The sequence below is a fragment of the Nothoprocta perdicaria genome, unplaced genomic scaffold (assembly GCF_003342845.1).
Source record: "Nothoprocta perdicaria isolate Ctin4 unplaced genomic scaffold, notPer1 scaffold_48, whole genome shotgun sequence".
Classification (NCBI taxonomy): Eukaryota; Metazoa; Chordata; class Aves; order Tinamiformes; family Tinamidae; genus Nothoprocta; species Nothoprocta perdicaria.
The window spans coordinates 1,851,309-1,877,386 of NW_020455732.1; the positions used below are offsets into that span (position 1 = coordinate 1,851,309).

The window sequence follows — 26,078 nt, forward strand, 5'->3', positions numbered from 1 at the left end:
CAGTCATGAATCCCACACCTGTGCAGCATTTGGTGTTGCCGTTTTACCCAGCAAAAGGTGACGAGGATGAAAGAAAGAGCCGTGAACAGCAGAGGCTGCAGAGGCTGGAGCTGCTCAGCACCGTGCGGGAGGGCCCCGCGTCGCTGCAGTCAGACACGTTATTTAGCGCCTCGGATGATGGGAAAAACTGGAAGAACTTGATTGAAAACCATGTGCAGTGACAAAGAGCATGAAGCCAGCAAGGTATCTTGGCCCAGACATGTGTGTGTATATATATATATATATATATATGCATAAATATATGTATTAATATCCTTATATATGTACATACACATAGGCAGATGCACACGTGCCTCTCAGCGATGGACCTACAAGCCGGTGTAGATGCAGAACTGATGACTTTGCTGACATAGAAACGACTGAAAACTTGAAGGACCAACCGAGCCACCAAGTTGGAAGCCCCCGCGGTGCTCGGCCCTTCTCCTGCTCTCCCTCCTGGTCACTGTTCCTGAAATTTCTGCTCCTGAAATTCAACTTTCTCTGCCTGCTGCAGAGCCACGATCAGACGCAACGAAGGCCATGAGGTTCCTCCCAAGGAACCTCCGCCGTGCAGCGGTGCTGGATCTCTAGGAAGGTCATCTCGCCAGCAGGAAGGAAAGAAGCAGGAATTTTCCCTATGGAATTATTGCTTCCAGACTCCGAAAGCACCGTGCGCGCAAAGTCAGCGACAACCCGATGGTGCCAAAATCCAGCTCCAACATGAGCAGCCTTGAGCTTCTCTGCTGCAACGCAAGATGCAGCTGCCAAGTTTTCATCAAACACTCACAAATCCGAGCTCCGAAGATGCAGCGTGTGGCCTGAAAGCAGCAAACCTGGGGAGATACCTGCTGTGCCCAGGAGCAAATTCCTCAGCTCTCCCTTTCCTCCGCTCCTGCAAGAAGACATAAAAATCTCACGCTTTACTTCTTGGGTGTGATGGAAACCAAAGGAAATCTTTCTTTTCGCATCAAAAGGTAAGGTGGGGGATGCTACCCTGAGAAGTGACGGGGCCAAAAGGAAAAATCCTCTCAAATCCAAGGGAAAAGCAGCTTTCGCAGGACAAATCTCCGAAGCTGGCCGAGGCGCAAGTGTCAGAGCGGCAAAAAGCCTTCAAAAATAAAATATTAAAGCCACTTTTAAAATGTCTAACTCACTTTATATTTTACAAGAATGCCAGTTATCAGGGTGAAATACAACACTCACTCCTGTCATCGGAATATATTAAATGTAACTGAGATGATAAAATTCACTGCAGAAGTTCAGTTAAAGTATTTCTCAGAACTGATTTCTTCAATAAGGTCTTAACTCCTCAGTAGTATGATTCCCCTGTGTGAACACAATTCACAGTATGTGTTCTACATGAAAAAATAAATTCAATGTAAAGAAAAACGACCTTCTTGGGAAAAACTAAGAAAGTCCCGTGCGATTACGGTTGCTTTAGTGCTCTGAATCTCACCAGCCTGAAAACAACATCGCCACCCTGGACAGCTCAGGAATCAGATCCCTACGGAAAACCTTCAGCGTGGAGACCGGGAATTCATCAGTGACGTTGGCCAAGACTGCGCGTTGACTTCAAACATACCAAAAACATACATATTTCCTTAAATACATTGACAATTCAAGTAATTTATTAAAAACGGCTTTTCATTTTGAAATATATATATATTTTTCTTCTGAATGACTATATTGCAGCATGATTTACACATGCATCTGAAAGTACTGCAAGTACGAGGAGGTTGAGGCAGCAGAAGCCTTGCAAGGAGCTGGGATCAGTCGGGTTAACGCCAGGGTTGGCTGTGGCTCGTAGGTCCATGTGCAGCGGGCAGCACCACGGATCGTTTCTCAGACAAGAGCTGGGAGCTGCTGGGGTTTGACAGGTGCCTTAACTGGCCGCTGGATCTCTGAGCTTTGCCCACCTGAGCTTTGCTGCTGGCGCCCCCAGGAATGTTTTTCATTGGAGCAACGTCACTCATTAGGCTCTTCATGGAAAAGGGGCCTGGAAAAAGGGAGCTGTATCCTGAACGGAGGCATTTGGAGGCGGTGCTGGTGGGATGGGGAGAGCAGCTCCGCAGAGCTCCAGCCTCCGACGGGGGGCTGGAAAGGTGACGTGGATCTGACTGCGAGGCCTAAAACCAGTTCCCCACACAGCTTTTGATGTGACCGGACCCTGCCGTTCCCATAGCAAAAAGATGGTAAAAAGGGCAATTAAGCATCGCCTTCCTTTCCCCACCGCAGACTCCTCACACTCCACCCCGAAACCAGCCCCAGAGACGCCCCTCTCCGCCACAGCTTCATCCAGACTCCATGGGCTTTGAATGCTGGAAAAACCCCCCAAAGTTCATCAAAACTCCCAGCTGAGAAGTGTCACAGCGTGTTCCAATGACATCCACGAAATTCAGCCACATCCAGTTGTTGGAAAGATCCGCGGGTGCCGACGGCCTCTGCAGTGGCTGCTGCTTCCACCTACGGGTCACCCCGGTGCGCGTCACCCCAGTGCACCCCGCTCCCAACGCGCAGCAGACTTGGGTGCTGCTGCTGAACAGCACGCGTGAAAATTCACAGCAGTTTCTCAGAAACTGCATGAATTGCCTTTTTTTGCCTTGGAAAAAGAACGATTGCAAATGAAACTTTACTGTAGCAATTGCACCAACAAAAGAAAAACCCACAAAGTCTAAACTCAACGTTAAAGAATTGCAGCCGTCAGACCAATACCATCGTGCTCAGGAAAGAAGACTGATTGAGATGTCTAAGCATTTGATTCAGGTGCCATGCTAGTGAAATCTGAAATGGTCAGTCAAAAATAGCAAGAGACTATAGGTCGAGATAGCTTTCCATTTTCAGTTAGTTTAAAAACAGCCGAAAACTTAATTTTTCTAACTGCTAATTGTATACATTGTGAGTCTCATGCAGATTAATAAAACTTATTTGAACTCTAAATGTATTCTTAATAAAAAAAGTGTTCAGAAATGGCATTTCTAAGTTGTAGAGAAAGCAATTAGCATCATAGCTACCTGTTCAAACCTATATTAGGGAACTACAGAATTCCATTTACATTTTTGCATGAAACTGCCTGCAATTTTCCGCAATTTTAGCTATGAGGACTGACGATCCGAATTTATTCTCTTGGAAAGAAAAGGGTTCCTGATCCTGCACCTGTGCTCCCTGGAATGTGTGTGAACGGCGGCCTCACACGGCGGATTCGCTCTCCGGCGCCGGCGCCGCGGCCCCTTTGCGTGACAGCTTCAGAACCGTCGGCTTCTCGGCGTCGGTGCCGTTGCTCCCGGCGCTCTCCGGAGGGCCCAGTCCCTTCTGCTCTTCCTTGGGCTCTTCATTGACTTCGGGATAGATCACCAGGAAGGCGGCTGTCAAGAACCCCAGGAAGGAGCCCACGGACGCCACCATGGGAATGACCCTGACGGTGCCCACGGCGTCCACGACGCCGCCCAGCGCCGAGGCCACGAGGATCTGCGAGATGTAAACCTGGCACGACAGGATGGCGCAGTCTATGCCGAACCCTCGCTTGGAGTTCCCGGGGCTGTGGTGAATATACTGGAAAAGACAAGAAATGTGTATTAGAAGACAAAACGAAGAAATAGAAGCATATATAGAATCATTTACAAACTGAAGTATTGGAAGTTCTAAAAGAACTTAAGAAAACATTTCTTAACAGAGGGTGCCAGAGCCCTGGAACAGGCTGCCCAGGGAGGTTGTGGAGTCTCCTTTGGAGATCTTTAAAATCCGCTTGGATACAGCCATGTGCCACGTACTCTAGGCGACCCTCCGTGTGCAGACTAGATGACCTCTGAGGTCCCTTCCAATATGATGCATTCTATGATTCTATGATATATCATCAGCAGGCTTTTGACACCAGCCCCCACAGCATCCTCCTGGGCAAGCTCTGGAGGTGTGGGATAGATGAGTGGAGGGAAGGTGGATTAGGAACTGGCTCGATGGCAGGGTGCAGAGAGTGGTTGTCAATGGTGCGGAGTCCAGCTGGAGGCCTGTACTTAGTGGTGTCCCCCAGGGATCAGTTCTCGGTCCGGTCCTGTTCAACTTATTCATTAACGACCTGGATGAAGGGCTGGAGTGCTCCCTCAGCAAGTTTGCCGATGATACCAAACTGGGTGGAGTAGCTGATAGCCCTGAGGGCTGTGCTGCCATCCAGAGGGACCTGGACAGACTGGAGGACTGGGCGGTGAGAAACCTCATGAGGTTCAACAGGGGCAAGTGTAAGGTCCTGCACTTCGGGAGAAATAATCCCAGACACCAGTACAGATCAGGGGTGGACCTGCTGGAGAGCAGCCCCGCAGAGAGGGACCTGGGTGTCATGGTGGATGACAAGTTGACCATGAGGCAGCAGTGTGCCCTGGTGGCCAAGAAGGCCAACAGGATCCTGGGGTGCATTAAGGAGAGCGTCTCCAGCAGGTTGAGGGAGGTGATCATCCCCCTCTACTCAGCCCTGGTGAGGCCACATCTGGAGTACTGTGTCCAGTTCTGGGCTCCCCAGTACAAGAGGGATGTGGAGCTGCTGGAGAGAGTCCAGCGCAGGGCTACGAGGATGATGAGGGGCCTGGAACATCTGCCCTATGAGCAAAGGCTGGAAGAGCTGGACCTGTTCAGCCTGGAGAAGAGGAGGCTGAGGGGGGACCTGATCAGTGTCTGTAAATACCTCAAGGGAGGCAGTGAGGAGGAGGGGGACAGCCTCTTTGCAGTGGTGGACGGTGATAGGACTAGAGGAAAAGGCCACAAGAAGCACTTGGAAGCACCAGAAGTTCCAGAGGAACTTAAGGAAAAAACTCTTGACAGTGAGGGTGACAGAGCCCTGCAACAGGCTGCCCAGAGAGAGGTTGTGGAGTCTCCTTCTCTGGAGATCTTTAAAACTCACCTGGATGCAGGCCTGTGCCACGTGCTCTACGTGACCCTGTGTGTGCAGGGGGATTGGACTGGATGATCTCTAAAGGTCCCTTCCAACCTTAAGGATTCCATGATTCTATGACTCTTATGATTTGAACATTAGTATCTTTCCAAAATTCCTCAGCCGTGTACTTGCCTTTCTGCCTTCCTTGTGCATGTCTACAGCAACAGCCTCCTTGTCAACAACCTGATTTACACCTAAAGAGAAGTTTTCACTCCCAGCTTGAACTTGGCCCCAGAATCAGGTCGTGCAAAAAACATTCAGTGAAATCACTGGTGGAGATTGTTCCTGAGATCCTGACAGGGTATCATCTCCCTTCCAATGCCTACGCAGAATCGTTAAAATTAGCGTTCCTTGATGGATTTGGAATGGAAATATAAGAGTGCTAAAACCTGAAAAGTAAAACTGTCCTTGTTTCCAGGAGAACCCATTTGCCTTATAACTTGCCAAATCCACAGGTGTATTTCTAGACTCACTGGTGTATCTAAAAAAACTAAGAACCCCATGTCGCACAAAACAGCAGCAACAACTGTGCATACAGTAAATATCTCAGTAATTATTTCACATGCATTCAAATCCTTTTACACCATAGCACAGGGTAAAGCAACGACAAGTCCATGAGCCAACTTCATGCCAGTTCTGTCTGATAAAGTAGCTTCTCTTTCTGTTTACTATGAAGCACTCATCTGTTCTTGGCATGTGTCCCACCAAAGCGGATATCTCAAATAACTGGATGTGCTAAATCCATTCTGTCCCTTTGCTCTTTGGAGAAATGTGGGTGCTCTGCCTCAAAATACTTCACGTACCTGCTTTATATCGTGGTATTGTCCCAAAAGCGCGTAGGGGCAGTAGGAGATACTCATGGAGACGATCCCCATGGTGCTGATCATTATCATGGTGACGTACACGTTGGGGAACATGGCCATCACTGCAGTGCCGAGAGAAAAACCCAGCGTGCCCAGGATGTAGATGACTTTTATACTAAGGTCGTAGTTGTCCAAGTACTTCTGCAACAGTGCTGAAAAGAGCCAGAAGAGCATGTTAAGTATTGGTTTGCAGGGTGAAGTTTTAGGGTATGACGTGACAGTGACCGCTCCGTGTGCTGGCTAGGACTTGGATCTGCTCTGAGGCAAAGCTCACATTGCACAAGGAAATGATGTATCTCCGGGGACAGGGACCTGCCAGGATCAGGAGATCTGATCCGTAAGTACCTGAAAGGAGAATGTAGGGAGGAGGGGGCCAAACTCTTCTCAGTGGTGACCAGTGATAGGACAAGGGGTAATGGGTGTAAGTTGAAACACAGGCAGTTCCATCTCCATATGAGGAGGAACTTCTTCACTGCGAGGGTGCCAGAGCCCTGGAACAGGCTGCCCAGGGAGGGTGTGGAGTCTCCTTCTCTGGACGTCTTCAAAAACTGCCTGGACACCACCCTGTGCCCCGTGCTCTGTCTCTGCTGGAGCAGGGGGTTGGACTAGATGATCTCTAGAGGTCCCTTCCAACCTCAATCATTCTGTCATTGCCCAAGGCCACATCACAGAATCACATCAGAAGGATGTGGCAGAATTTGGAGCAGAACTGAGTGTTTCATGGCTTAGCTTTAACCCAGTCCATTCAGAGTGCACTAATTAATACCATCTATTTATCTATTTAACCATGCACATACACTCTAAACTCTGCCCACAGAGTGGATTCTGTTTCTAATGCACATGCAACAGTCAAGAGAAATGACTAGGTAATTCAATTTTATAGCCACGTTTTGGTCTGTGCTCAGAAACAAGCTGTAAGTCTGGACTTCAACTTGAAGTGATTCATTAAAGAGGCAGTGCCTATGGTGCTGATCTGCTAAAACCCACTTGCACGTGTGCTGCAAAGGGCAGGATTCAAGTGTGCCAAAAGCTCTGTAATTTAAGAGTCTATATAACAAGCCTAAAGGTTACCACTCAGGTCTGTGGTTGGTTTAGCTGTTACCAGAAAGCAAGACATAGACTTCAAGCTTCTTGTCTCAGGAATACATAATTTTAGTTTTTAAAATTCTCTTACATGAGCTTGATTTTTTTCACAGATTCACAGAATATTTAAGGTTGGAAGGGACCTCTACAGGTCATCTAGTCCAACCTTCCTGCTCAAGCAGGCACACCTACAGCATGTGGCACAGGATGGCATCCAGGCGGGTTTTGAAGACCTCCAGAGTAGGAGACTCCACAACCTCCCTGGGCAGCCTGTTCCACTGCTCTGTCACCCTAACAGTAAAGAAGTTCCTCCTCACCTGGAGACGGAACTTCTTATGCTTCAGCTTGTGGCCATTACCCCTCGTCCTATCGCTGGCCACCAGTGAAAACAGCTTGTCCCCTTCCTCCCTGCATTCTCCCTTCCTGAACTTATACATATTAATCATATCCCCTCTGAGCCGTCTCTTCTCCAGAGAAAACAGGCCCAGCTCACTCAGCCTCTCTTCATACGAGAGATGTTCCATTCCCTTAATCATCCTGGTTGCCCTTCTCTGGACCCTCTCCAGAAGCTCCACGTCCCTCCTATACTGGGGTGCCCAGAACTGCACAAAGTACTCCAGGTGCGGCCTCACCAGAGCTGAGGAGAGGGGCAGAATCACCTCCCTTGACCTGCTGGCAACACTCCTCCTGATGCAGGCCAGGATCCCATTGGCCTTCTTGGCCACGAGGGCACACTGCTCACTCATGGTTAACTTGGTGTCAACCAGGACTCCCAGGTCCCTCTCCGTGGAGCTGCTTTCCAGCAGGTCGAGCCCTAATCTGTAYTGRTGCCTGGGGTTATTCCTCCCTAGGTGCAGGACCCTGCACTTGTCCTTGTTGAACCTCATGAGGTTCCTCTCTGCCCAACTCTCCAGCCTGTCCAGGTCCCTCTGGATTTTTTTCGTTGGGATCAAGCATAATTCTATACTGAATGGCTAGCTAAATACCACTCAAATTCGTAAGGAATGATTTTATGCTCTATGCCACTCAGCAGTCCTTTTCATACGTCCACCTCTGTATCTGATGGCATCATTTTATAATTATTCTTAAGGAGCATTTTATGACAACATAAAACGACACATTTGCAAAGTCTCCATTGCTCCAAACATGCAGGTAGCTGCTAACAAAAGTAAATCAATGCATCTAATGTAATTTATTTTGCAAGATGTTTACGAGGCTCATTCCACCGTCCAGTTGTGCGGATTCTCCTACCTGAACAAACAGCAGCAGTAGCAGCGTAGATTACCAGTCCCCAGCATCCCATCTGAACTCCAGCATTATAGGCGTGTAACTCAGTCGAATTAGAAGGGGCCTGCAAAACAAACCCCAAACCAAGAGCAAAGTCAACGGCTTTTGATCACCACCTCTCTGAGATGAAGAGCTGTAACACAATCCTGACAGAGGTAACACAACTCTCTTCTCTTACCTTTGGATCACCTTTAAAGATGACCTGCCCCATGAAATCTGTATAGAACACGGCTTCAGCGATGATTGAAAACCAAGTTAAGAGGTGACAGACGCAGAGTCTCAGCAGCTCCTTTGGCATCTTGAGCATTGAGAGCCACAGGAGCCGCACGGTGGTTTCCGTTTCGCCCTCCTCGCTCTCCGTGTCTCCGCTCGAGTTGGTCGTGCCGCTCTGATTCCTGTGCCGGCACTTCTGGCGCTGCCGCTTCTGCATGTCGTAGATGTCGTTCATGCTGCGCGAGGACTTGATCAGGACGATGGCGTTGGCGCGACGGAATCGATAACGGTGAGAGCCTATTTTGCCGTAGTAGGAGAAGGTGTAGGATGGCTGCCGGTAGAACATGTGCCTTCGCCTCCGCATGGAGTTTGAGGTGCTCGATTGCTTCATGCCGATTCTCGCGTGTCCGTTGAGGAACTCTTTTGGTAGGGAGCCGTTTGCGTTTGGGCCTTTATCTTCATTCAAGTGATTATCAAGCAACATCTCCTCCTCTTTCTCGTTGTCCCTGAGGAAAGCAGACAGGCGGTTGAGTTTGGATTTCATGATCTCTTGGCTGGTGTTGTGGGGAGTGTTGGGATAGGAAGCATCCTGAAAAATTGAGGGTTCGATGTCGTGCAGAAAAAGCAGCTCTGATTCAATTTCCAACGTAGCATCGGGCATGTGCAGGACAGAGTCGCTCTTACTCCTAACAATGTTCACCTCGAGGAACTCCATGCTGAGATCGTGCTCTGACTGAACCTCGTCATGGAACATAGAGGCTCCATATGGATCTTCCTCACTAATGACATTGAGTCGATTCAGAGGGGGGAGACTCCCGCTGAATTTCACGCTAGAAAGTGTGTCTCCTTCATCATCTATCCTGTCCTGCTGAGGGTTGTATTGCTCTTCTTCAATGCTAAAAAGGTGGAGGGCAACAGAGACAGAGAAAATGATGGCTGCGAAGAAGAATAGGACTTGCTCTTGAGATTTAAAAATACTACCCAAGAAGGTCTGTGTCCAGTCCAGCCCTCCTAGCATGTAACCAATTGCTCCCCCAAGACCTGCGGAGAGAAAAAGGAGTTTCGTCAAATCACAGACAGCAGCCCCAAAATACCAAAAAAAACATATTCAACCTGACAGACAAGTCTCCTTTTCACCATCACTTAACTCAGGTGATTCAAAAATATAGACTTTCAGAAAGCTGAATATCTCCTCTTTCACCATTAAAGAAATCTCTCTTTTCATATCAAGTACTATCCTCTAACTGTGACTCTAGATTGTGATATTCATGGGACTCCTGGATTAAATCAGGTTCTTAAATCACATAACCTCTATCAAATTTAAATGAAAGGTTCTCTCGGGGCTTTCAGGTTAAGATAAACTCCATGACAACACACGAAGGTGTCCAAAATATCCACTGATATCTAGAAATCAAGCTTAACAGAGAGAGCAAGACTTTTCCACGCTTTGCTATTGCTCGCATGTTAATCTGCACAATGTTAATCTGTTCTCTCAGCCTAAACTTCATGGTAGGGACTATCCTGCCCTGACTACAGAGCATCAAGTGCTGAAAAGCACTAATTTCAACCAAGTGTTTTTAAAAGTTTATAATGCTAACCATCATCTTGTGTTATTTTTATTCCCAAGGTACTTGATTTTGTACTTTTTATTAGGTTTATATTTTTCAAATATTTGTTATTATATAGTCAATAGCTCATACAGATACTCTTGGCTAGAGAATGTCATGAGCTTCAGGATTTGTAAGACAGCAGCAGTGACAAAAGATGGGAAGAGAAGAGAGGAGAGAAGAGAAGTGAGTTCAGGGAAAATCAATTGGTCATTGGGAGGATGTGACAGCTGCAGAAGACATGTTGATTAGCTACCTACCAGCCGAAAAGGCATGGATGTTAAGGGCCATATCTTGCTCTTCACTGTCCACCACATCCAACAGGTAGGCCCGAATCGGCCCCTCGGTTGCATCAGCACAAAAATCCAACACCACGACACCAAGCACCGTGAGCACGATGCCAATGGGCTGCTTGTCTGGGACATCGCCGATAGCCAGACCTGAGGGGAAACAGAAGAGGAGTCTGAGCGTTTTCAGGAAAAAAGCAAAAACTACTCAAGGCAAGGATAGCCTCCAAGAGAAAGGTGGCCAACACACTTACTGGAAGGATTGCTTTACGGAATAAAATGGCAATTTCAATTCTTTGGCAGAGCTTCATGGAGGATCTGGGATAGAAGATACGTTGTGGCTCTTGGAAAACTGAGGTTTATTTTTCAAAATGTCCCTTTAAAGCACCTCCTAACCCTCTGAAAGCTTTGGTTTTTATTTTAATTTCCTTGTACGTACTCCTCTTCAGGTGGCGAAGGCTGTTTTTATAGAAGACAGCCATGGTGAAGGAGGAGAAGCAAAATTATGTTCCACATCTAGGAGTCAGAAACTCTGCTGGCAGCATCTTGATGTTTCACATGATGCCTGATGTGAAATGGTACAACGGGATAAAGTAGGATTGACTCTCCCTAAACTCACAATACCATTAAAACATAAATATAGCAGATGAAAATGATTATGGAAAGAGATGACCTAGGTAAGCCACTAAAAATCATCTAAACCTCGAGTGCTATATGATTCCTGTACATTCAGCACTTCTTTTAACCAAGTTTTCTGAATAGTGAAGAAATTTATTAATGTTCCACACTAGGCTGAAATTTACTGCTGAAAACATCAGCACATTAGATCTGTAGGGCACTTGAACAGTGCATCTGGTGGTGGAGAGAACATGTGAGACAAGATCCACACATAACTGGTCTCCTCAGACATGCTGGTGTTAGTCCTGGGGCTGGAAGGCCTTTCAATAGCAGCCTTGGAGCCCAGCCTTGTGCTCCTTGTTCCAGTCCCCAGGACTCCTATCGCCAGAGAGCAGGCTGTGAAAAAGGGCATTGTAAAAGGGTATCACACAACCATCACCTCAGGCTGGCTCTATCTCCTGAAGTCCCAAGCTGAAATTAGGAGTGCAAGAGACTACGGACAGGAAAGGGTGAACGTACAGTGGGAAGATGACATATAATGGAAAAAAAGGGTCCATCTAGAAGGAAACCTGGTTACAAATGAGGCCTTCTTGTGGAAACAGGTGTGCAGAAGATCAGGAGCTCTCACCTGAGTTCACCCCAAGCTCTCTCGGACAAGGACAGGGAATTTTTTCCTGATCTACCAGAGCCACATGCCAGGAATGGAAAGCTAAAGAATGCAGCTCATTTTCTCAATGCACTGTAAAAGTCTCTTTCTTTTAAAGACAATTCATTGAATAAAGGTCCTGGACCTGGAAAGTGTAGGTTTTCTAGGAAACAATGCAACAGACTGTGTAACAAAGAATGAGGAAAACCCAAGGCAATAGTTTGGGTTAAGTTATTAGAAGGTGAGATACTTCCAAAGAGAAAAAGCAGCTCTGTATCAGCTTTGCTTGCCAGAATCAATGCCTGTGGACCTAGACTGATGTGTGGAAGCGAAAGCTTCATCCAATAAAACCGTGTACCAGGGCTGCAATTGCCTTGCATGCATCTGTGGGGTAAGGGATACGTTTTGGAGCAGAGACAACAACCACACAAATGATACTAATTTCAGATCATTCATACTTACTGCTTGGCTACGTTCAAAAACACCCCATAAGTGAAATGTCATTAATCGGAACACTCTGTCCACTGCAATTTGCAGCAAATTCAAAGCTATCATATGGCATCTCAATCTGGCTTTCCAAATCTCATGTGCTGAGCCAAGGTAATGTTCCACTCATTTCCCTGAATTAGTATAACTTTTTCACAATAGAGCTGCCTCTAACACAAAAGGGAATTGCCAAGAGGATATTATTAGGTGCTAAGTTCCTTTCATTTGCATCAGACCAACCATGATGTAAACATTTCCCCAAACGCACTTGCTGTCACCTCTCCTGTGCTGAATTTACAAAGAGCCTTAGATTGTAGATTAAGTTCTGTAGTAAACGCTGTTCAAGGGAAACTATTTTTACCGGCTTTGATGAGGGCTCAGGCAAAATTGTTTTCCCACATAGTTTTTGATAAACAAATATTAACCGTGTTCTGGACTTTTTCAATACCGGCTCTAAGAAAAGAACAAGAAAAAGTGAAAAGATAATTTTTGAAATAATGCTGGAAACAGGATGTGTTGCCAGATATGCATTTAAAGGGAAAACGGATCACAACAGGAAACATTTCCCTGTGAACAGGTTGCTACAGTTTTCCCATGTCAAGGATCGACCAAATTCATCTCAGCAACTGCAAACATTACGCTGGCAACCATTGTATTAATAACTCTGTATTAACAGTCACAGCTACGATTGCACAATACTTACTCCCATACTGTAATTTCCAAATAAGAATGGGAATATTTCAGACAGCTCAAACGCAGCGTTGCAGAGACTTCTTTCAACCCAAGTTAACCAACTGCACATCACCACCCTTGCTTCCAACATGCAAATATCAACTCGGATAAGGTTTGCTAGAAAAATAGGGAGGCAATTCCCTCGTTATTTACCTATAACGGAGCCGTTAAGGAAAAGTGCAACTCCAAAGAGGACGCCGATGCAGAGAGCGAGAATGAAGGGCCGCCGGCGGCCCCAGCTCAGCGTGCAGCGGTCACTAGCTGAACCTATGAGCGGAGTGAAGATCAAGCCCAGGATAGGGCTGAGGAACCACGTGAGGCTGTAGTATTGCTCAGGAAGACCTAAAATAGAGACAAGAACGAGTTGAAGGTTACGGGACGCACAAAACATTTCGCTTCGTACGTGGCGTCTTCTTACCCTTCGGCAAATTAAAGGGTGACTTACCTATAAGGTGCCCTCTTCCCAATTCACCACTGGATTAGATGCTAACATACAAAATATACCACATGCAAGCACAAAATACTTGGGATAAAATTGAAAAATGGGCATCAAAAGGAAAAGCAATTATTTGCTAACTTTAGCGAGTGCCTAAGGAGCTTGCTGACCTCTGCAGTGGACTAGCTGCAGGATGGGACAGAGGCAAGGATTTATTGTGCAGTATTTAGCTGGGAAAAAAAAACTGCTGGAAAGGGTGAAGTTTGGAGAGGGAAAGCTGCATGAAGTAGGAAATTAATAATAAAACCCCTGTTCTACTCTCGTTAGCATGGGAAAGAGTGGCCTGCAGATGGCAGAGTGGATCACAAGAGATGCTACACTCGGCTCGTGTGCGATCGTCTCATGGGTTAAGCAGCACAAACCTGGTAACCTGTTTGATAGCCTGAATGCTGCTGCTCGTAGAGTCCTGGACCGGCATGTGGACACAGGATCGGGAAAGAGGGAATGTTGAGCACAAGGCACACAATACTAACCACGGGGCAAGGCAGGGTTTGTGTGGAAGTGGACATTTGTCACCGTATCAGCAACATCGGTGAGCTTTCAGAGAAGTACAGAATGGTTGAGGTTGGAAGCGGCCTCCAGAGATCATCTAGTCCAGCCCCCCTGCTCCAGCACAGGGTGGCATACTTATACATATTGATGAGATCCACTCTCAGCCTTCACTTCTCCAGGGAAAACAGGCCCAACTCACTCAGTCTCTCCTCATACAAGAGATGCTCCAGTCCCATAACCATCTTGGTTGCTGTCTGCTGGACCCTCTCTAGAAGCTCCACATCCCTCTTGTCTTGGGGGACCCAGAACTGCCCCCAATACTCCAGGTGTGAGCTCCCCAGAGGAGTGAGAGATTCTCACTCTCTTTGCCGAAATACTCTGCTATCACACGCGAGTGGGTTGTGCATGGAGAATGGAGGCAGGTTTCAGCAGCGACAACAAGGAGACGAGGCGCGTGACAGGACAGCTCTCTGTCCCCACACTGGTGCTGCCACCACGCTGTGTTTCCCAGTGTTCTGGGACATCCGACTGCTTCCCAGAAATAACACCAGCTCTATCGCAAATGATTTCTTCTCCATGGAATCAGCATAACCCCTTTGCAAAGATTTTCTCTTCAACTGTACAAACTGCACGTTTCTCACTTAGAAAGACTGGTGCTTTTTGTTACAGTTAATCAACTCCTATAAAAACAATGGGACATTCTTTAAAAGCAGGTTAGTGCTAGCAGATTTCTCCTGCTGGCACTACTCTAATTTCAGCACTTTCAAGGTCCACCTTGCATGCAGCAACTAGAAGCCAGATTAAGCTTACATTGCAGATATTCTTCCTAAGAAAGAGATGGAGTCTCCTGGATCTTCATCCTATCCTCATGGGGTGGCTTTTGTAGTTTAAAATAGCACTAGATGTTTTGATTTAAACTAGAAAATGACACACAGACAAGAAGAAATCCAACCCCAAAATGCTTCTCCCTAAAGAAGACTGTTTTGCTTTTAGTATCTCAGGTGTCTGCATAAGTGACATATGTATTTAGGTTGGCAGGCAAGGCCTGGCAGCAGAAGCAATGGAAATAAGGAAATGGACATTTGAAATATTTTTATATTTTATATATATATTTATAGATACATGCATTAGAATATGTATACTTTTGTAAACTTCTTATAGCTATATATAAAAGTTTGCTGCCTGAGGATAAACTCAGTCAATTAAATGTCACAGAAATCATGACCTGGAAGGGTGCTCGGGTGTCCAAGGTGGTACCTACACACCGTAACAGTCCTTCTCTGCATATGTATCTGTTACTATCCCTATCCAACTCATTTCATTCAATAATTACGAAGGAGAGGACAGTGAGGAAGGAAACCCAGGCACACAGGAGTAAGACGTGAAGAAATGAAGAGACATTGTGAATTCTGGCACTGAGAAGGTCCTCCTGATGCCACCACCTAGCAGTAGGGACACAGATGCAGTGCAGTATTTTAAATAAATCTGGCTGAAGCGACATGAATCCAGCAGTCCCACAGGATGCAGCCTCTGATGTGCGAAGCAGATGCAGTGATGCCAGGCGATTAGAAACTAAAGGCAGTTATTTACACAGGTAATTATTTAGAAAGGGGATTATTCAGCATTTAAATGACAGCTAATCTCAGGAAACACTGAGAAGAAGGGAAGAATGAAGGAACACGCTGGGGTATTTTTCAAGGTTTGTGAATAGGGTCACATGTCGACCTCCAAAATCTCCTCCGAATGGGTGAGAAAAAATTAAAAATAAAGCGGAAAATACCCGGTCGTCGCCGGGGCTCGCGCCAGCAGCCACTGAGACCCGTGTAACGTGGCATTTCCCAGCCGCCTACAAACAAACAGGACACTGGCTGCTAGTAAATAAGGGTTTGTTTTTTTTCCCAGGCCCCACTAGAAAAAAAAAAAAGAAATAATAATAATAATAATAATAATAAAAAAGGGCCCAACAATAGTGGGACCCGCGGGGCTCGCGGTTCACAGGAAATACTCGCTGTGTCACCAGCGGCCTCGGGGCTGCGGGAGGTCACGAGGCACGGGGAAGAAAGATTAGGTCGCCCGTGGCAGCTCCTATTCAAACCCCTTTCTTTGATAAGTTCTATAGTGGGGGGGGGGGGGGGTAAAGAAAAAAATAGGTCTTTATGCGCTGAACAATGAGATCTGATATGGGAATAGGATGCAATGGGGTCGCCTTGTCAGGAATCGTCACCTAGCCCCTTGTTTATGCTCCTAAGTAAACAGCAGGCGCGTTTCCGCGTGGCCAGAAAGAAGCCGCCGGGTTCTGCGGCCACGTTGGAAATACCAGAGGCGGCTAAAAATACTCCCCATCGACGTGTTTACAGCCCAGCGGTGGCACGAGGCGCTTTGGATTTAAAGAGCACCACAGACAAGGCAAAGTGATGGTTTTCAGGGGTACTTTTAAGGCTGGCAGCAGAGGAGAACGTGAACAGCCCCTGGTTTGCATCCTTAACGCTGCATCTGTGGACGGGTGAGAAAGGAGAATGGTGGGAAATGCATGGAGTCTTAATGCATGGAGCATTAGTCTGCAAATGCAAGAAGCTACAATAAAATCGTGGGCTTTGGTTTTATATGGAAGTTTTGCCCTTAATTTACTCCCGCCCTGACCACGTTTGCTCATTCTCACCACATTTTCTGAGCATAAACTACCATCAGTTGGTAAAAACTCAGTCTTCTTTCCCTCTGCTTTCTAGCTCCTCATTAGCAGGGATCTCTGAGGGATGGTCAGGGTGCTCCTGGAGACCTGAGGATGGGGCTGCCTCCTCCACAGGCATCTGCCACTGGCACCATCCAAGCCTTTCCCGCAGTTTCATGCCTTTAAAATGCACTGACATTTCTGCTTTAGCTGTACCAAATTGTAGGAAGAACAGGGCTATAGATAAAAACTGGAGGTGCAGTAAGTGGGGAGGTTTATGATGCAGGACTTCAGAGGAGCTGGAAAACTTGTGCAAGCTTCATTTCCTTAGAAGCTAGATGTCAAGAAACCATGCTTTTAAAGCAGGAAATTTCCAGGAATTTGGAAAAGTTTAAAATGGTTTTTGCTCTAACTGGTGCAATAAAATAAAACTCTCACTCTCCTGCTCCAACAGCTTCAGCAGGGAAATGCTAGTGGGTGAGTTCACATCCAGAGGCCTGGATGGGCTTTTATGCCATGAAAGAGTCATATCACCTTGTTGCAAAGCTATTTCTCCCTTCAATATAGAAAGAGCTTTAAAAATTTGCCATGCAGCAGTGTGGCAGCAGCAACCACACTGGATTAACTAACATTTGTGGAAAATGACATTGAAGAATTGAGCTATGGGCTTCTTAAAGGATTTCACCATCACCCAGTTCTGCCATTTGCTGTCTCTGGTCATTATTGTTCCTCAACCTCCTGTTATCTTCCTTCCCTCCTCATCTTTGGCCAGGGTGGGAGGTAGCAGCGTTTCATTAGGTCCTGCCACTATATTGCCATTCCACCAAACGCTGAAGAAAGGTTTATGGGGCTTTGATGACAGTTTCTTATTTATAACGGGGTTTTATGGTGCTGTGTCAGGAAAGAGAAGCACCCAGAGAAAAAGGGAGCCAAGGTTTGTGTGTGAAGGGGGAAGTAACAGAATAAGAACTGAACACTGAAGGGCAGCAGTGCAGCTGCCAATAAAATGCTGTCCAATAAAGCTTTTAAAGCTCTATTTTCCTATTTCTTTAAGGTTATTGCCCTCCTACTAGCTTACATCTACATGATAACTATAGAAGTCAGGTAGAAGATGATTTCCAACCTATGACCCTTGCAACAGTCCAGCTTCCTACCTCCTCCTATGCTAAATCCTGGCACTTCCAGGAGCTCCTCTCATCACTGCTCCGGATCAGCAGCCACCTGGACCATACGTGCCGTGCTATGGCCTTCTTGGGCAGCTTTGTTTCTCTCAACCCAATATTTAACTAACGCGTTGTGTTGACCACTAGCAAAGCGCGGGGCTCCCAGCAGATGCTGCTGTTGGTAAATCCCTTTACCAACCTAATCCCTGCCTCTCCAGTATGGGATGTCATCAAAATGCAGCGGCCGCTACGAGGGCACATGGGGCATCCCTGGTGCTGTCGTCACCCCCTCAGGAACGACGGGCCATTTCCCAACAGGAGCAGGAGCACTTTGGAACCGCCGTGTACGCGGTGTGCAATCCCGCAGCACAACTCGCTGCATCGCAAGGGACAGCCTCACTCCTCAATTCCCATTCCGTGCAATATGATTTTTTTTTTTCCCCTGCAATCCCCCAAATCCTTGGAGACCACGAAGGATCCGGTCCTTGCTGCCAAGCAAGTGCCTGGCAGGTACTTCGCTCCTCGTGGCGCTCGCTGAGGGTATCCAGAGGCTTGGAAAAGGAAGGCGAACAGACACAAAGCCAGCCAAGAGGAAGGATTTCTGTGGAGCAGGCAGCGCCACATGCACTCCTTTGAATTGCAAGCAGCAAAGAGAACAGCTTCTTTCCAGGTTCGGAGGTTTAGGCAGAGAGCAAAATAAATCACAAGGAGCACACGGGGAACACCAGCCCAATTTTCAGGCACTTGGAAGCAGAAAGAGCTGCCAAAAGAGGCCGGGTTTGGCCTGTATCCGCCTGCCCTTGTCGCCCCACGGGATTACGGAGCAGCCGGCTGATCCGGGCGGTTCAGTAGGGATCACATTTGCACAGTCCTTTACGGGTCAGGATGAGGCGCATGCGGCTCCGTCTATAATTACCCTCAACGGGCAAAAGCAAAACAAATATAATACAGCTAATCAACGCTAGCGGCACCTCCAACAACCTTCCTATCCCCAAAGTCTTTCTTTTCCAGCTAGAAACCCCCCTGCTTTTTAGAGGGATATGCAGCTGAACCAATCTTACCTATGCTCCTTACACCAGGCATGTATTGCAGGCTCAGAGTGCTTTTTTACTTTCTCCTAATCAGCAAAGCCTACCCAAAAGCTAGCGTTCCCAGCACAGGGGCACAAAAAGAGCATTGTTAATTGTTATTATGCCACAAAAAAGCAACCTGCTGGCCTTTCTGAGGCTTTAGGCTTGTTTAGCATGGGAATAAACACAGTGGCAGTGGATTTTTGCTGCATTTTTTGCCCCAGTCATGCTATGGGGATGCACTACGCGCCCTTTTAAGTTATCTGCTATTCTAAAAATGTTGCTGAAGTGCAGAGATCAATGCAGGCCCTGATTCTTCCAACTCATTATTCATTGTGTGTTTGAAAAGAAGGGAATTTTGAAAATAACCCATGCTAAGCTCCTAAAGCGAAACCACATCCCTCTATACAGTTGCCTTTATTGAGGTTAATTCCTCATAGAGCGACATCAAGTGAAACAGAAAATCCTATTAGTGCTTTTCCTATTTGTCTCAGCAAATGAGCTGTAGGTTTTAGTTTGGAAGCCTGGTTTTCTACTTAGTCAGATCATTGCTCCAGGAAAACATCGTGGGTCACCAGTTGTTTTAATAAGCTCTGTGCACACTAATGCTGGTAAAAGGCCTATGAGCTACGCTATTTAAATTCAACTGCATTTCTCTTTTTATTTAAGTGCTCTCACTTCTACAGCTATTTGTACTGGACCTCCAGTTGCCTGCCTTTCAGAGGAGGCCTTATAGGAACCTGTCCTTTCAGAAAAAATTACAGAGGCCTGATCTAAAAGATGGGATTTGCATTTTTATAAGGCACCCCAATCCCTTCCAAGCTTCTGAAAATGCCTCCTTCTTAAAAAAAAAAAAAAAAAAAAAAATTGTGTTTTGGCTTGAACATGAACCTCACTGGAGCACGTGCTCCAAATACAGTAGACGTTTCAGTACCAACGATTTTAGGGGACAACCTAAAAGCATTTCAAACTTTATCTTAAACATACTTGTTAGGTCAACTTGGTTGGAATCCACCGGGCAGAAAAAATGACCTTCCTCTGCAGTTACCTCTGAAAGCTCTCGTGTGTTGACTGCTCTCCAAACCCACGGGATTCCTGGAGCAAGATTTACGATCCCTGACTTCCAGCTATGCCAGGAGAGGAGGGAGCTGTGTTTAGTGAAGATTCCTTAATTAAAATGACTGCAAAAGAGCTACCCTCAGCTTTTTAACCCACTGCATCTTCCCCCTTTTTCTCCTTACTGTCCCCAAATGTCCTCCAGCTCCCACATACTCTTCTCCAGCTCCTCCACATTTATGCAGAGGGGAGGGAAAGGGATGTCAGTGCTGATGGTCGATACAAGTTGTTGGTGACAGTGACCGTTCATGTGTTTCTTCCACGCTGCTATTCATCCAACAAAAACAGAAATAACTAAGATATCCAAGGCAAACTCTATTGGGTTGCAATAGCAGATGATAGCAGCGAAGCTCTATTTTTTGTTGCAGATTGATGACAATTATCCTCTGCTCACATTAAAAAAAAAAAAGACAATCAGTATAAAGTCATCAGCGTTTCATTTTATGTTGCAAGGGCATTAGCAGCAGCATTATATCCCTCTAGTAAAAGAAAACCCTGTGGAATTAGCAGTTTTTCTAAAAAAGCAGACTTAGTACACAACTGCTGCAGAGGTAATAAACAGCCAGGGGAGTTTAGCAGAGAGAAGGATATTTTTGTAAAGGTCTGGATTGCTCAAGGGGGAAAACTCGCCTGTTTTCCCTACACTGCGGCTGGGAGCAACACACGAGCTTGGCCACAGGAGCTACATAAACAGCCCAGGCTGCCCAGGACGAGGGTAAACAATCATTTTTAAGTCACCTGATGCAGCGTATTAGGTATACATATTAGGTATTCCTACTATGACTTCTCCTTGCCAGAAAATGCCTGGCTCCGAAAGGCACCTACGCCTGACTTTCCAAATCGGGAAGCAAAAACACAGTGGACACTGCAACAGGATCCACTACAAGGAAGCTGCTCCTTTGTAAAGGATCATCTCTTGGGGCACCGCAGGCTTCAAGTGGGTTTGGAGCCTTGTTTTCTTCTGGAGCACCTGGTTTCCATGCTGATTTTTTGGCTGGGAATTTGATGCTGGTTTTCCTGACACCTCTGTGTATTCTGAGTGTGTGCCCTGGATCACCAACCTCTAAAGGCAAATATTAAGTTCTGGTGGAAGCAGCCAGAGGGAATATTTGCAAGAGAGAAACAGCTCCAGAGGGGGGAATCACTTGTCCTCCACAGGTCACTGTTGGGGTTCATACATCATCTTTGGGGGCCTTGATTCTGATAGACCAAATCATCAGTCTCGATATCTGTGTCTAAACAGATGGTCTGCTCAAAAACACTACGTATTTCTCCCGGCTGTCTGCCCAGGGCCTGTTAGAGGCCTAGAAGGCCTCTAACTTGGTTACAGTGTGAGGCAACAGTCACTAGTTCCCTAGATATAAAAGAAATGGAGACTCCACTCCCTCCATTTGTGTAATCCCTACTAAGTATCTGCATCCTGTTTGGATAAAGGGGCATTTCAAGAGTGAAACAACTTCATAAAGCACCTACTTTACAAAGGGGCTAGGCCAGGTGAGGCAGATGTTATCATGACACTAAGGTCATTTGAAACCTCCTCTTCTGAGTTTTTATGCAATTCCATTCAAAGTGGAACAACTTCCCAAGATTTGTCACCAAAGGAAAAGGCCAGAGAAGGCTGGTTGTCTCTTCAGGGAAAAAAAATCTATGCTGCTTTCTGACCATCGCTACTCCACCATTCATCCAGAGGAACACAAGTTACTGAAAGGTGATCCAAATCAACACAAGTAAGATTTGTGACCTGATTTATCCCTGTTTAGTCAAATGGACTCCCATCAAATTTTACCAGCTAGCCAAATCAGCAGTTCAAAACTTTTCCAATAATTTCTTGCAAAACGGCCTGCAAGATATGCATTCAAAATCTTCTCAGCCGTGGCTTGGTTAGAGGAAAATGACTAAAACAGGGTCCTAGTTGGGGGCATGACCAAAGAACTGCTCTTGCAACAGGCACGTGGCAGCCCCAAAGCAGAAACGAGGGTTATGGGGCCACAGCGTGACCGAGTTATGGGGCCACAGCATCACTGGTCCTCTTGCAGTGAGTGCTATTAAAGCATGATGTGATGTGGCAACAGCCTATTGACATTCTTTGCATTTCAAAAACTGGCCCTAATTTTATGCCCTTCAGGCCTCCTTCATTATGGGGTTCTCCAATGTTCTCTTTTCATCATCTGCTTCACACCTAATTCCATGTTCAAGAGGAAACCATTGATCTGAGTCTGGAAAGCAGCACGGCAATGCTCTCCACCACTGCAAGCCTCCATCACCAAAACCCCATCAAAACAGCTGAAAGGTTCTTTTCTCAAGGAAAGGAAAGGTAATTGCCTGCTGGAAAATTCCCCAGGTGGCAATTACTTCATGATAAGGCACATGGAAATGCTATCGTGTTTCATCTGTTTTCACTGAGGGCGCAGCCGCCTCTAAGTCATGGGTGAAGGTCAAACACTACTTCTCAACAGCATAATGAAGCTCAAGCAATCACTAAGACAGCCACTTAAGTTTATGGTACATGTATTACTAAGGTCACCTAAGGTGCTTGCTCTCCTAGAGTATGTTTAGACAGAAGTGTGGCTACATGGCAAGAAAACCTTGGCTGTATTCCAGGTTTTGCTGTAGAAATGGAGACCTCTGGACCTACCTTGCCTACACCAGCTGGTGGGTTGGCAGCATAGTATGAGTGGGAAGCAGGAGCTGCAAGGTGACCCAGTGATGCAATGAAAAGAGAAGCACAAGGGGTAGCCAAAAAAAAAAAAAAACCCAATCTCAAAGCCTTAAGCCATGAAAGAAATGTTTAAACCTATTGCCTGATATTCAAATTTTAAAAAACATATTTTTGCTTCTACTTTAACACAGTCTCACAAGCAGCCTATTGCTACTAGTGTTATTAACTAGTCCTTATTTCTGCTGATTTAATAACTCTACTAGGGGCAGGGGAGAACAACGTATTTGAAAAAGGGAACAGAGAAGTCCAAGTTTTGCAGATTTTACAAGTATACTCTGAAGTCATCCCCAAAAGTGTAACCTCTCTTCAGTCTTGGCTCTTCAAGATAAAAGAAGGCAGTGGGCTGGAAAGGTTTACTAATAGAAGGAAGTATCTACATAAGGCAGAAGTCCAGAAAGTGCTAAATTATTTTTGGAGGCCTAAGGCTCTGCTTACAGATCACGGACGGAAATGTCAATCTCTGCAGAAACACAGATTTGAAGAGCAAAGACAGCAACAAAATGAGATCTTGCTTTTACATCTCCATCCTCTTCTGACAGCTGACAGTGTGCGTTTCAACACCACTTGCTTCATCTTGCACACTGCATTTCTTCTGTTTGTCTACAGCTTTCAGATCCGTTCGTGTTTTGCATTTGCAATACCTGATTCCTCATGCTGCCCTCAAACGGCAGACACTCAAAAAGAAACTTCGTGAGGATTCAAAGGAGCATTCTCACATGGAAGGCTGACTAGAAACATCCCGTAAGCTAAAACATATTGAGCCAACTCTGTATGAACATTCCCACAGATATAATTAGAGGATTGAAGACTTTGGGTAGAGACTTAGAAGGAGGGAAAACAGCATTAACCGCAAGTTTGACTTAGTTCAGAACCAGCTTCTTCGTAGACATTTTTCAGCCAAAGAAAAGGAACAAAAAGTTACCTACTAAATAATAGGAAACATGTTTCATGCTGTGGGTGAATCCCGTGAATTCCTTTACATTCAACTTCCTTATCCTTGCAAGGCTCTTAATCCAAATATGCAGAGTCTGGAAGATCTCAACGACAGCTTGAATCCTCATCTCACCCCAGCTGAAAATCTGCGCTGCCTCTACAGCCCATATTCAGTGCTATTTAATGAAAGAGCAGAATTTGTTACAAGAAACAGCTCCAAAAGCGATGGTTATTGCACAACTGCCTGTCCATGTGGCACCTGCCTTGGTTTGAAAACAAAGTATGAGCCTGTACTGCCTGCAGGATGCAAAATCCTGGAGAGTGGCATAGCTCTGTCCCTTAAAAGATACCCTAAGTGAATTGTCAGTCTAACCTTACCCTAAACATCACATGTGTTCAAAAACTGTGCTGATTTTAAGTCCAAAGTTCCCTTATGCAAGAAAAGCAATTTATATGCTTTATAAAAAAGCATGTATTAAGAATTTACCTTTTGGTAAAAAGCAAAAAGTTCAGTAATGTCAGACTTATGCAACTCCCAGGTCTAAAAACAGTAACTAAAAAAAATGGATGCAAGTGTTTTCTAGACCAATTAACATCTGCCTCAAGTACAAACTTTGCATGACTTCAGAGACAATTTCAAAGCTAACAGTGCTGAAAAGCACATTCAATCAAACTATCACTTTTCCAGGCTTTCTTGACCCGTGGTAAATTCAATTCTTGTCCTTAGATTAGTTGTGTTACATCCCCTGTCAGGACACGTCAAATTCAAGCCATTAATTCCTCCAAGGTGGAATTTTGTGGTTCACCTCTGGGATCAAATGCCTGGAAGCCTCAGTGGAGCTGGCATGTGCAAGAAGTTAATTTTGAGAACCAAAGATGGTTACACATACATATTTCTTCAACCTAAGTGACAGGAATAGAGATATCTGATAGAGATGTGAAACTTGATGGCTTGAACTGATCTCAGATAAGCAGCCAAGACGCTTCCTCCAAGATGGAAGAGATTCCTCCATCTGCAAGGGTTTTGCCAGCCAGTCAGCCTTTTCCTATCTGAATTATAGGCAGCCTCTAAAAGCTCATCCAATCCCTTCATTTCCCTCCCTCCCAACCAGGTCTTTAAGGCTTTTAGATTTCCTTTGATCTCAGGCTTAGCCATAGAAAGACTATCCCCCCCGCTCCACGCTGACTTAAGCCAGCAATTGATACTTTAATTCCTTTGAAGAAACTTCCCTAAAAGCTAACTGATCTTCAGCATTTCATGCTTGGCTTCTAATGGCATCTCCGTAATCTCTCGTACACCCATGCTCGTTCTTCTCAGACAGGAATCAACGCTACGGTTCAATAGGAAAACTACTGGCTTCCTACTGAAGTTCACTGCATAATTGTCTATCTGCTTAGGACAACAATTTGTCAGCAACCACTGTGAGATTTCTCAAAATCAGCAGTTTGTGGTATTGCTTAATAATCTTTTTCCATCCTGGCCATTTCATATGAACTGGATTTCAAGGCTCTTAAAGCGCAGCCTAGCTAATCTTTAGGCTGGGAGAATTGTATGTATTGAATAAAGTGCTTAGATACAACATAGGAAGAAAAAAATTGCAGTGAAGTGACAGTTTCAAACCCCAAGTGACTACCCTGGGTGCATAACTGCAGTAACTCTAGTATCCTTTGGATTCAAGGGTTGGTAAGGAGAAAGTGTTTCTTTTTCCATGCAAAAATCACCTATTGTATTCAGTTCTGCTTAGCTCAGCCTTTCTCTTTATTACCAACTATTAATTTGCACTGAAGGGTTCAGTTTCCTGAAATATCCCGAGGATTGCTTAGAGTTATTGCTCAAAAAGAACATTACGTACAGGGTTAAGCTTAAAACCAGCAGCTTGAATATTTAATGCTAGACTAGCTCATGTTTACGACAAGAGCCCATGACCTCTCACAGCAATGCAATGTCACCAGCAAAGTGCTTGCATATGAAATACATTTAAAAGAAAGGAAGGTATTTTACACAGCGTTAACTTGAGGCACTTCAGTGTCTGGTGGGCAATATAAGCCCATTTCATGCAGTCCTTAAGGGACCCAAATGAACTATTTGTTCCATATAGAAACACACGTTCAAGTCACATCAGACAGGTAAACAGGAGATGGAAAACATTTGTTTTCCTTATGCAAATGTACATTCTTTCATAACATCACAAAATTAATTTATTTAACAACTGATGCAGAAGAGTGAGGAAGAGTTTGGTGTTGACAACCACTTCTGAGGCTATTAACTATTCATAAACCCTCTGCAGCGCTGGGAAGAGCCTTTGAAGCAATAGGAAAGGCTTGGCAAAGCTTTTACCATCTTACATTTAAAACATGAAATTTCATGTTTACAGCAATCACCCCATCTCTCATTTGTCATACATCAAGGCTTGCATACTTGAAGCTGAAGCCTTATAACCCAAACGTTATCTAAATTACATCCCAAATCATCCAAAGGAATTATATTTATTAATAATTTTAACTATTGTCAACGGAGGTGGCAGATCCCGATTTTATTGCCCAATTTGCTTTAAAAAGCTGATATTTTCTCTAAGTTGACATCAGGTCAGTCACCAGCTTGGCCTCTTTGGGTGATCTCTAGGTCTTTTCCAACCTCAACC

At 45.5% G+C, this 26,078-nt stretch overlaps 1 protein-coding gene across 1 annotated transcript in view; it reads right to left on the reverse strand.

Annotated features, from left to right (window-relative positions):
* Positions 1-664: 664 nt before the first annotated feature.
* Positions 665-26,078, reverse strand: part of SLC45A4 (solute carrier family 45 member 4) — a 30,524-nt gene continuing 5,110 nt past the window's right edge. The window contains exons 2-7 of the mRNA XM_026047131.1: positions 12,933-13,121; positions 10,271-10,450; positions 8,369-9,444; positions 8,155-8,254; positions 5,761-5,972; positions 665-3,588 (exon numbers count right to left, since the gene is read on the reverse strand). Of these exons, the coding sequence (XP_025902916.1) occupies positions 3,226-3,588; positions 5,761-5,972; positions 8,155-8,254; positions 8,369-9,444; positions 10,271-10,450; positions 12,933-13,121 (2,120 nt within the window). The 3' untranslated portion in view covers positions 665-3,225. The remainder of the gene's footprint in view (positions 3,589-5,760; positions 5,973-8,154; positions 8,255-8,368; positions 9,445-10,270; positions 10,451-12,932; positions 13,122-26,078) is intronic.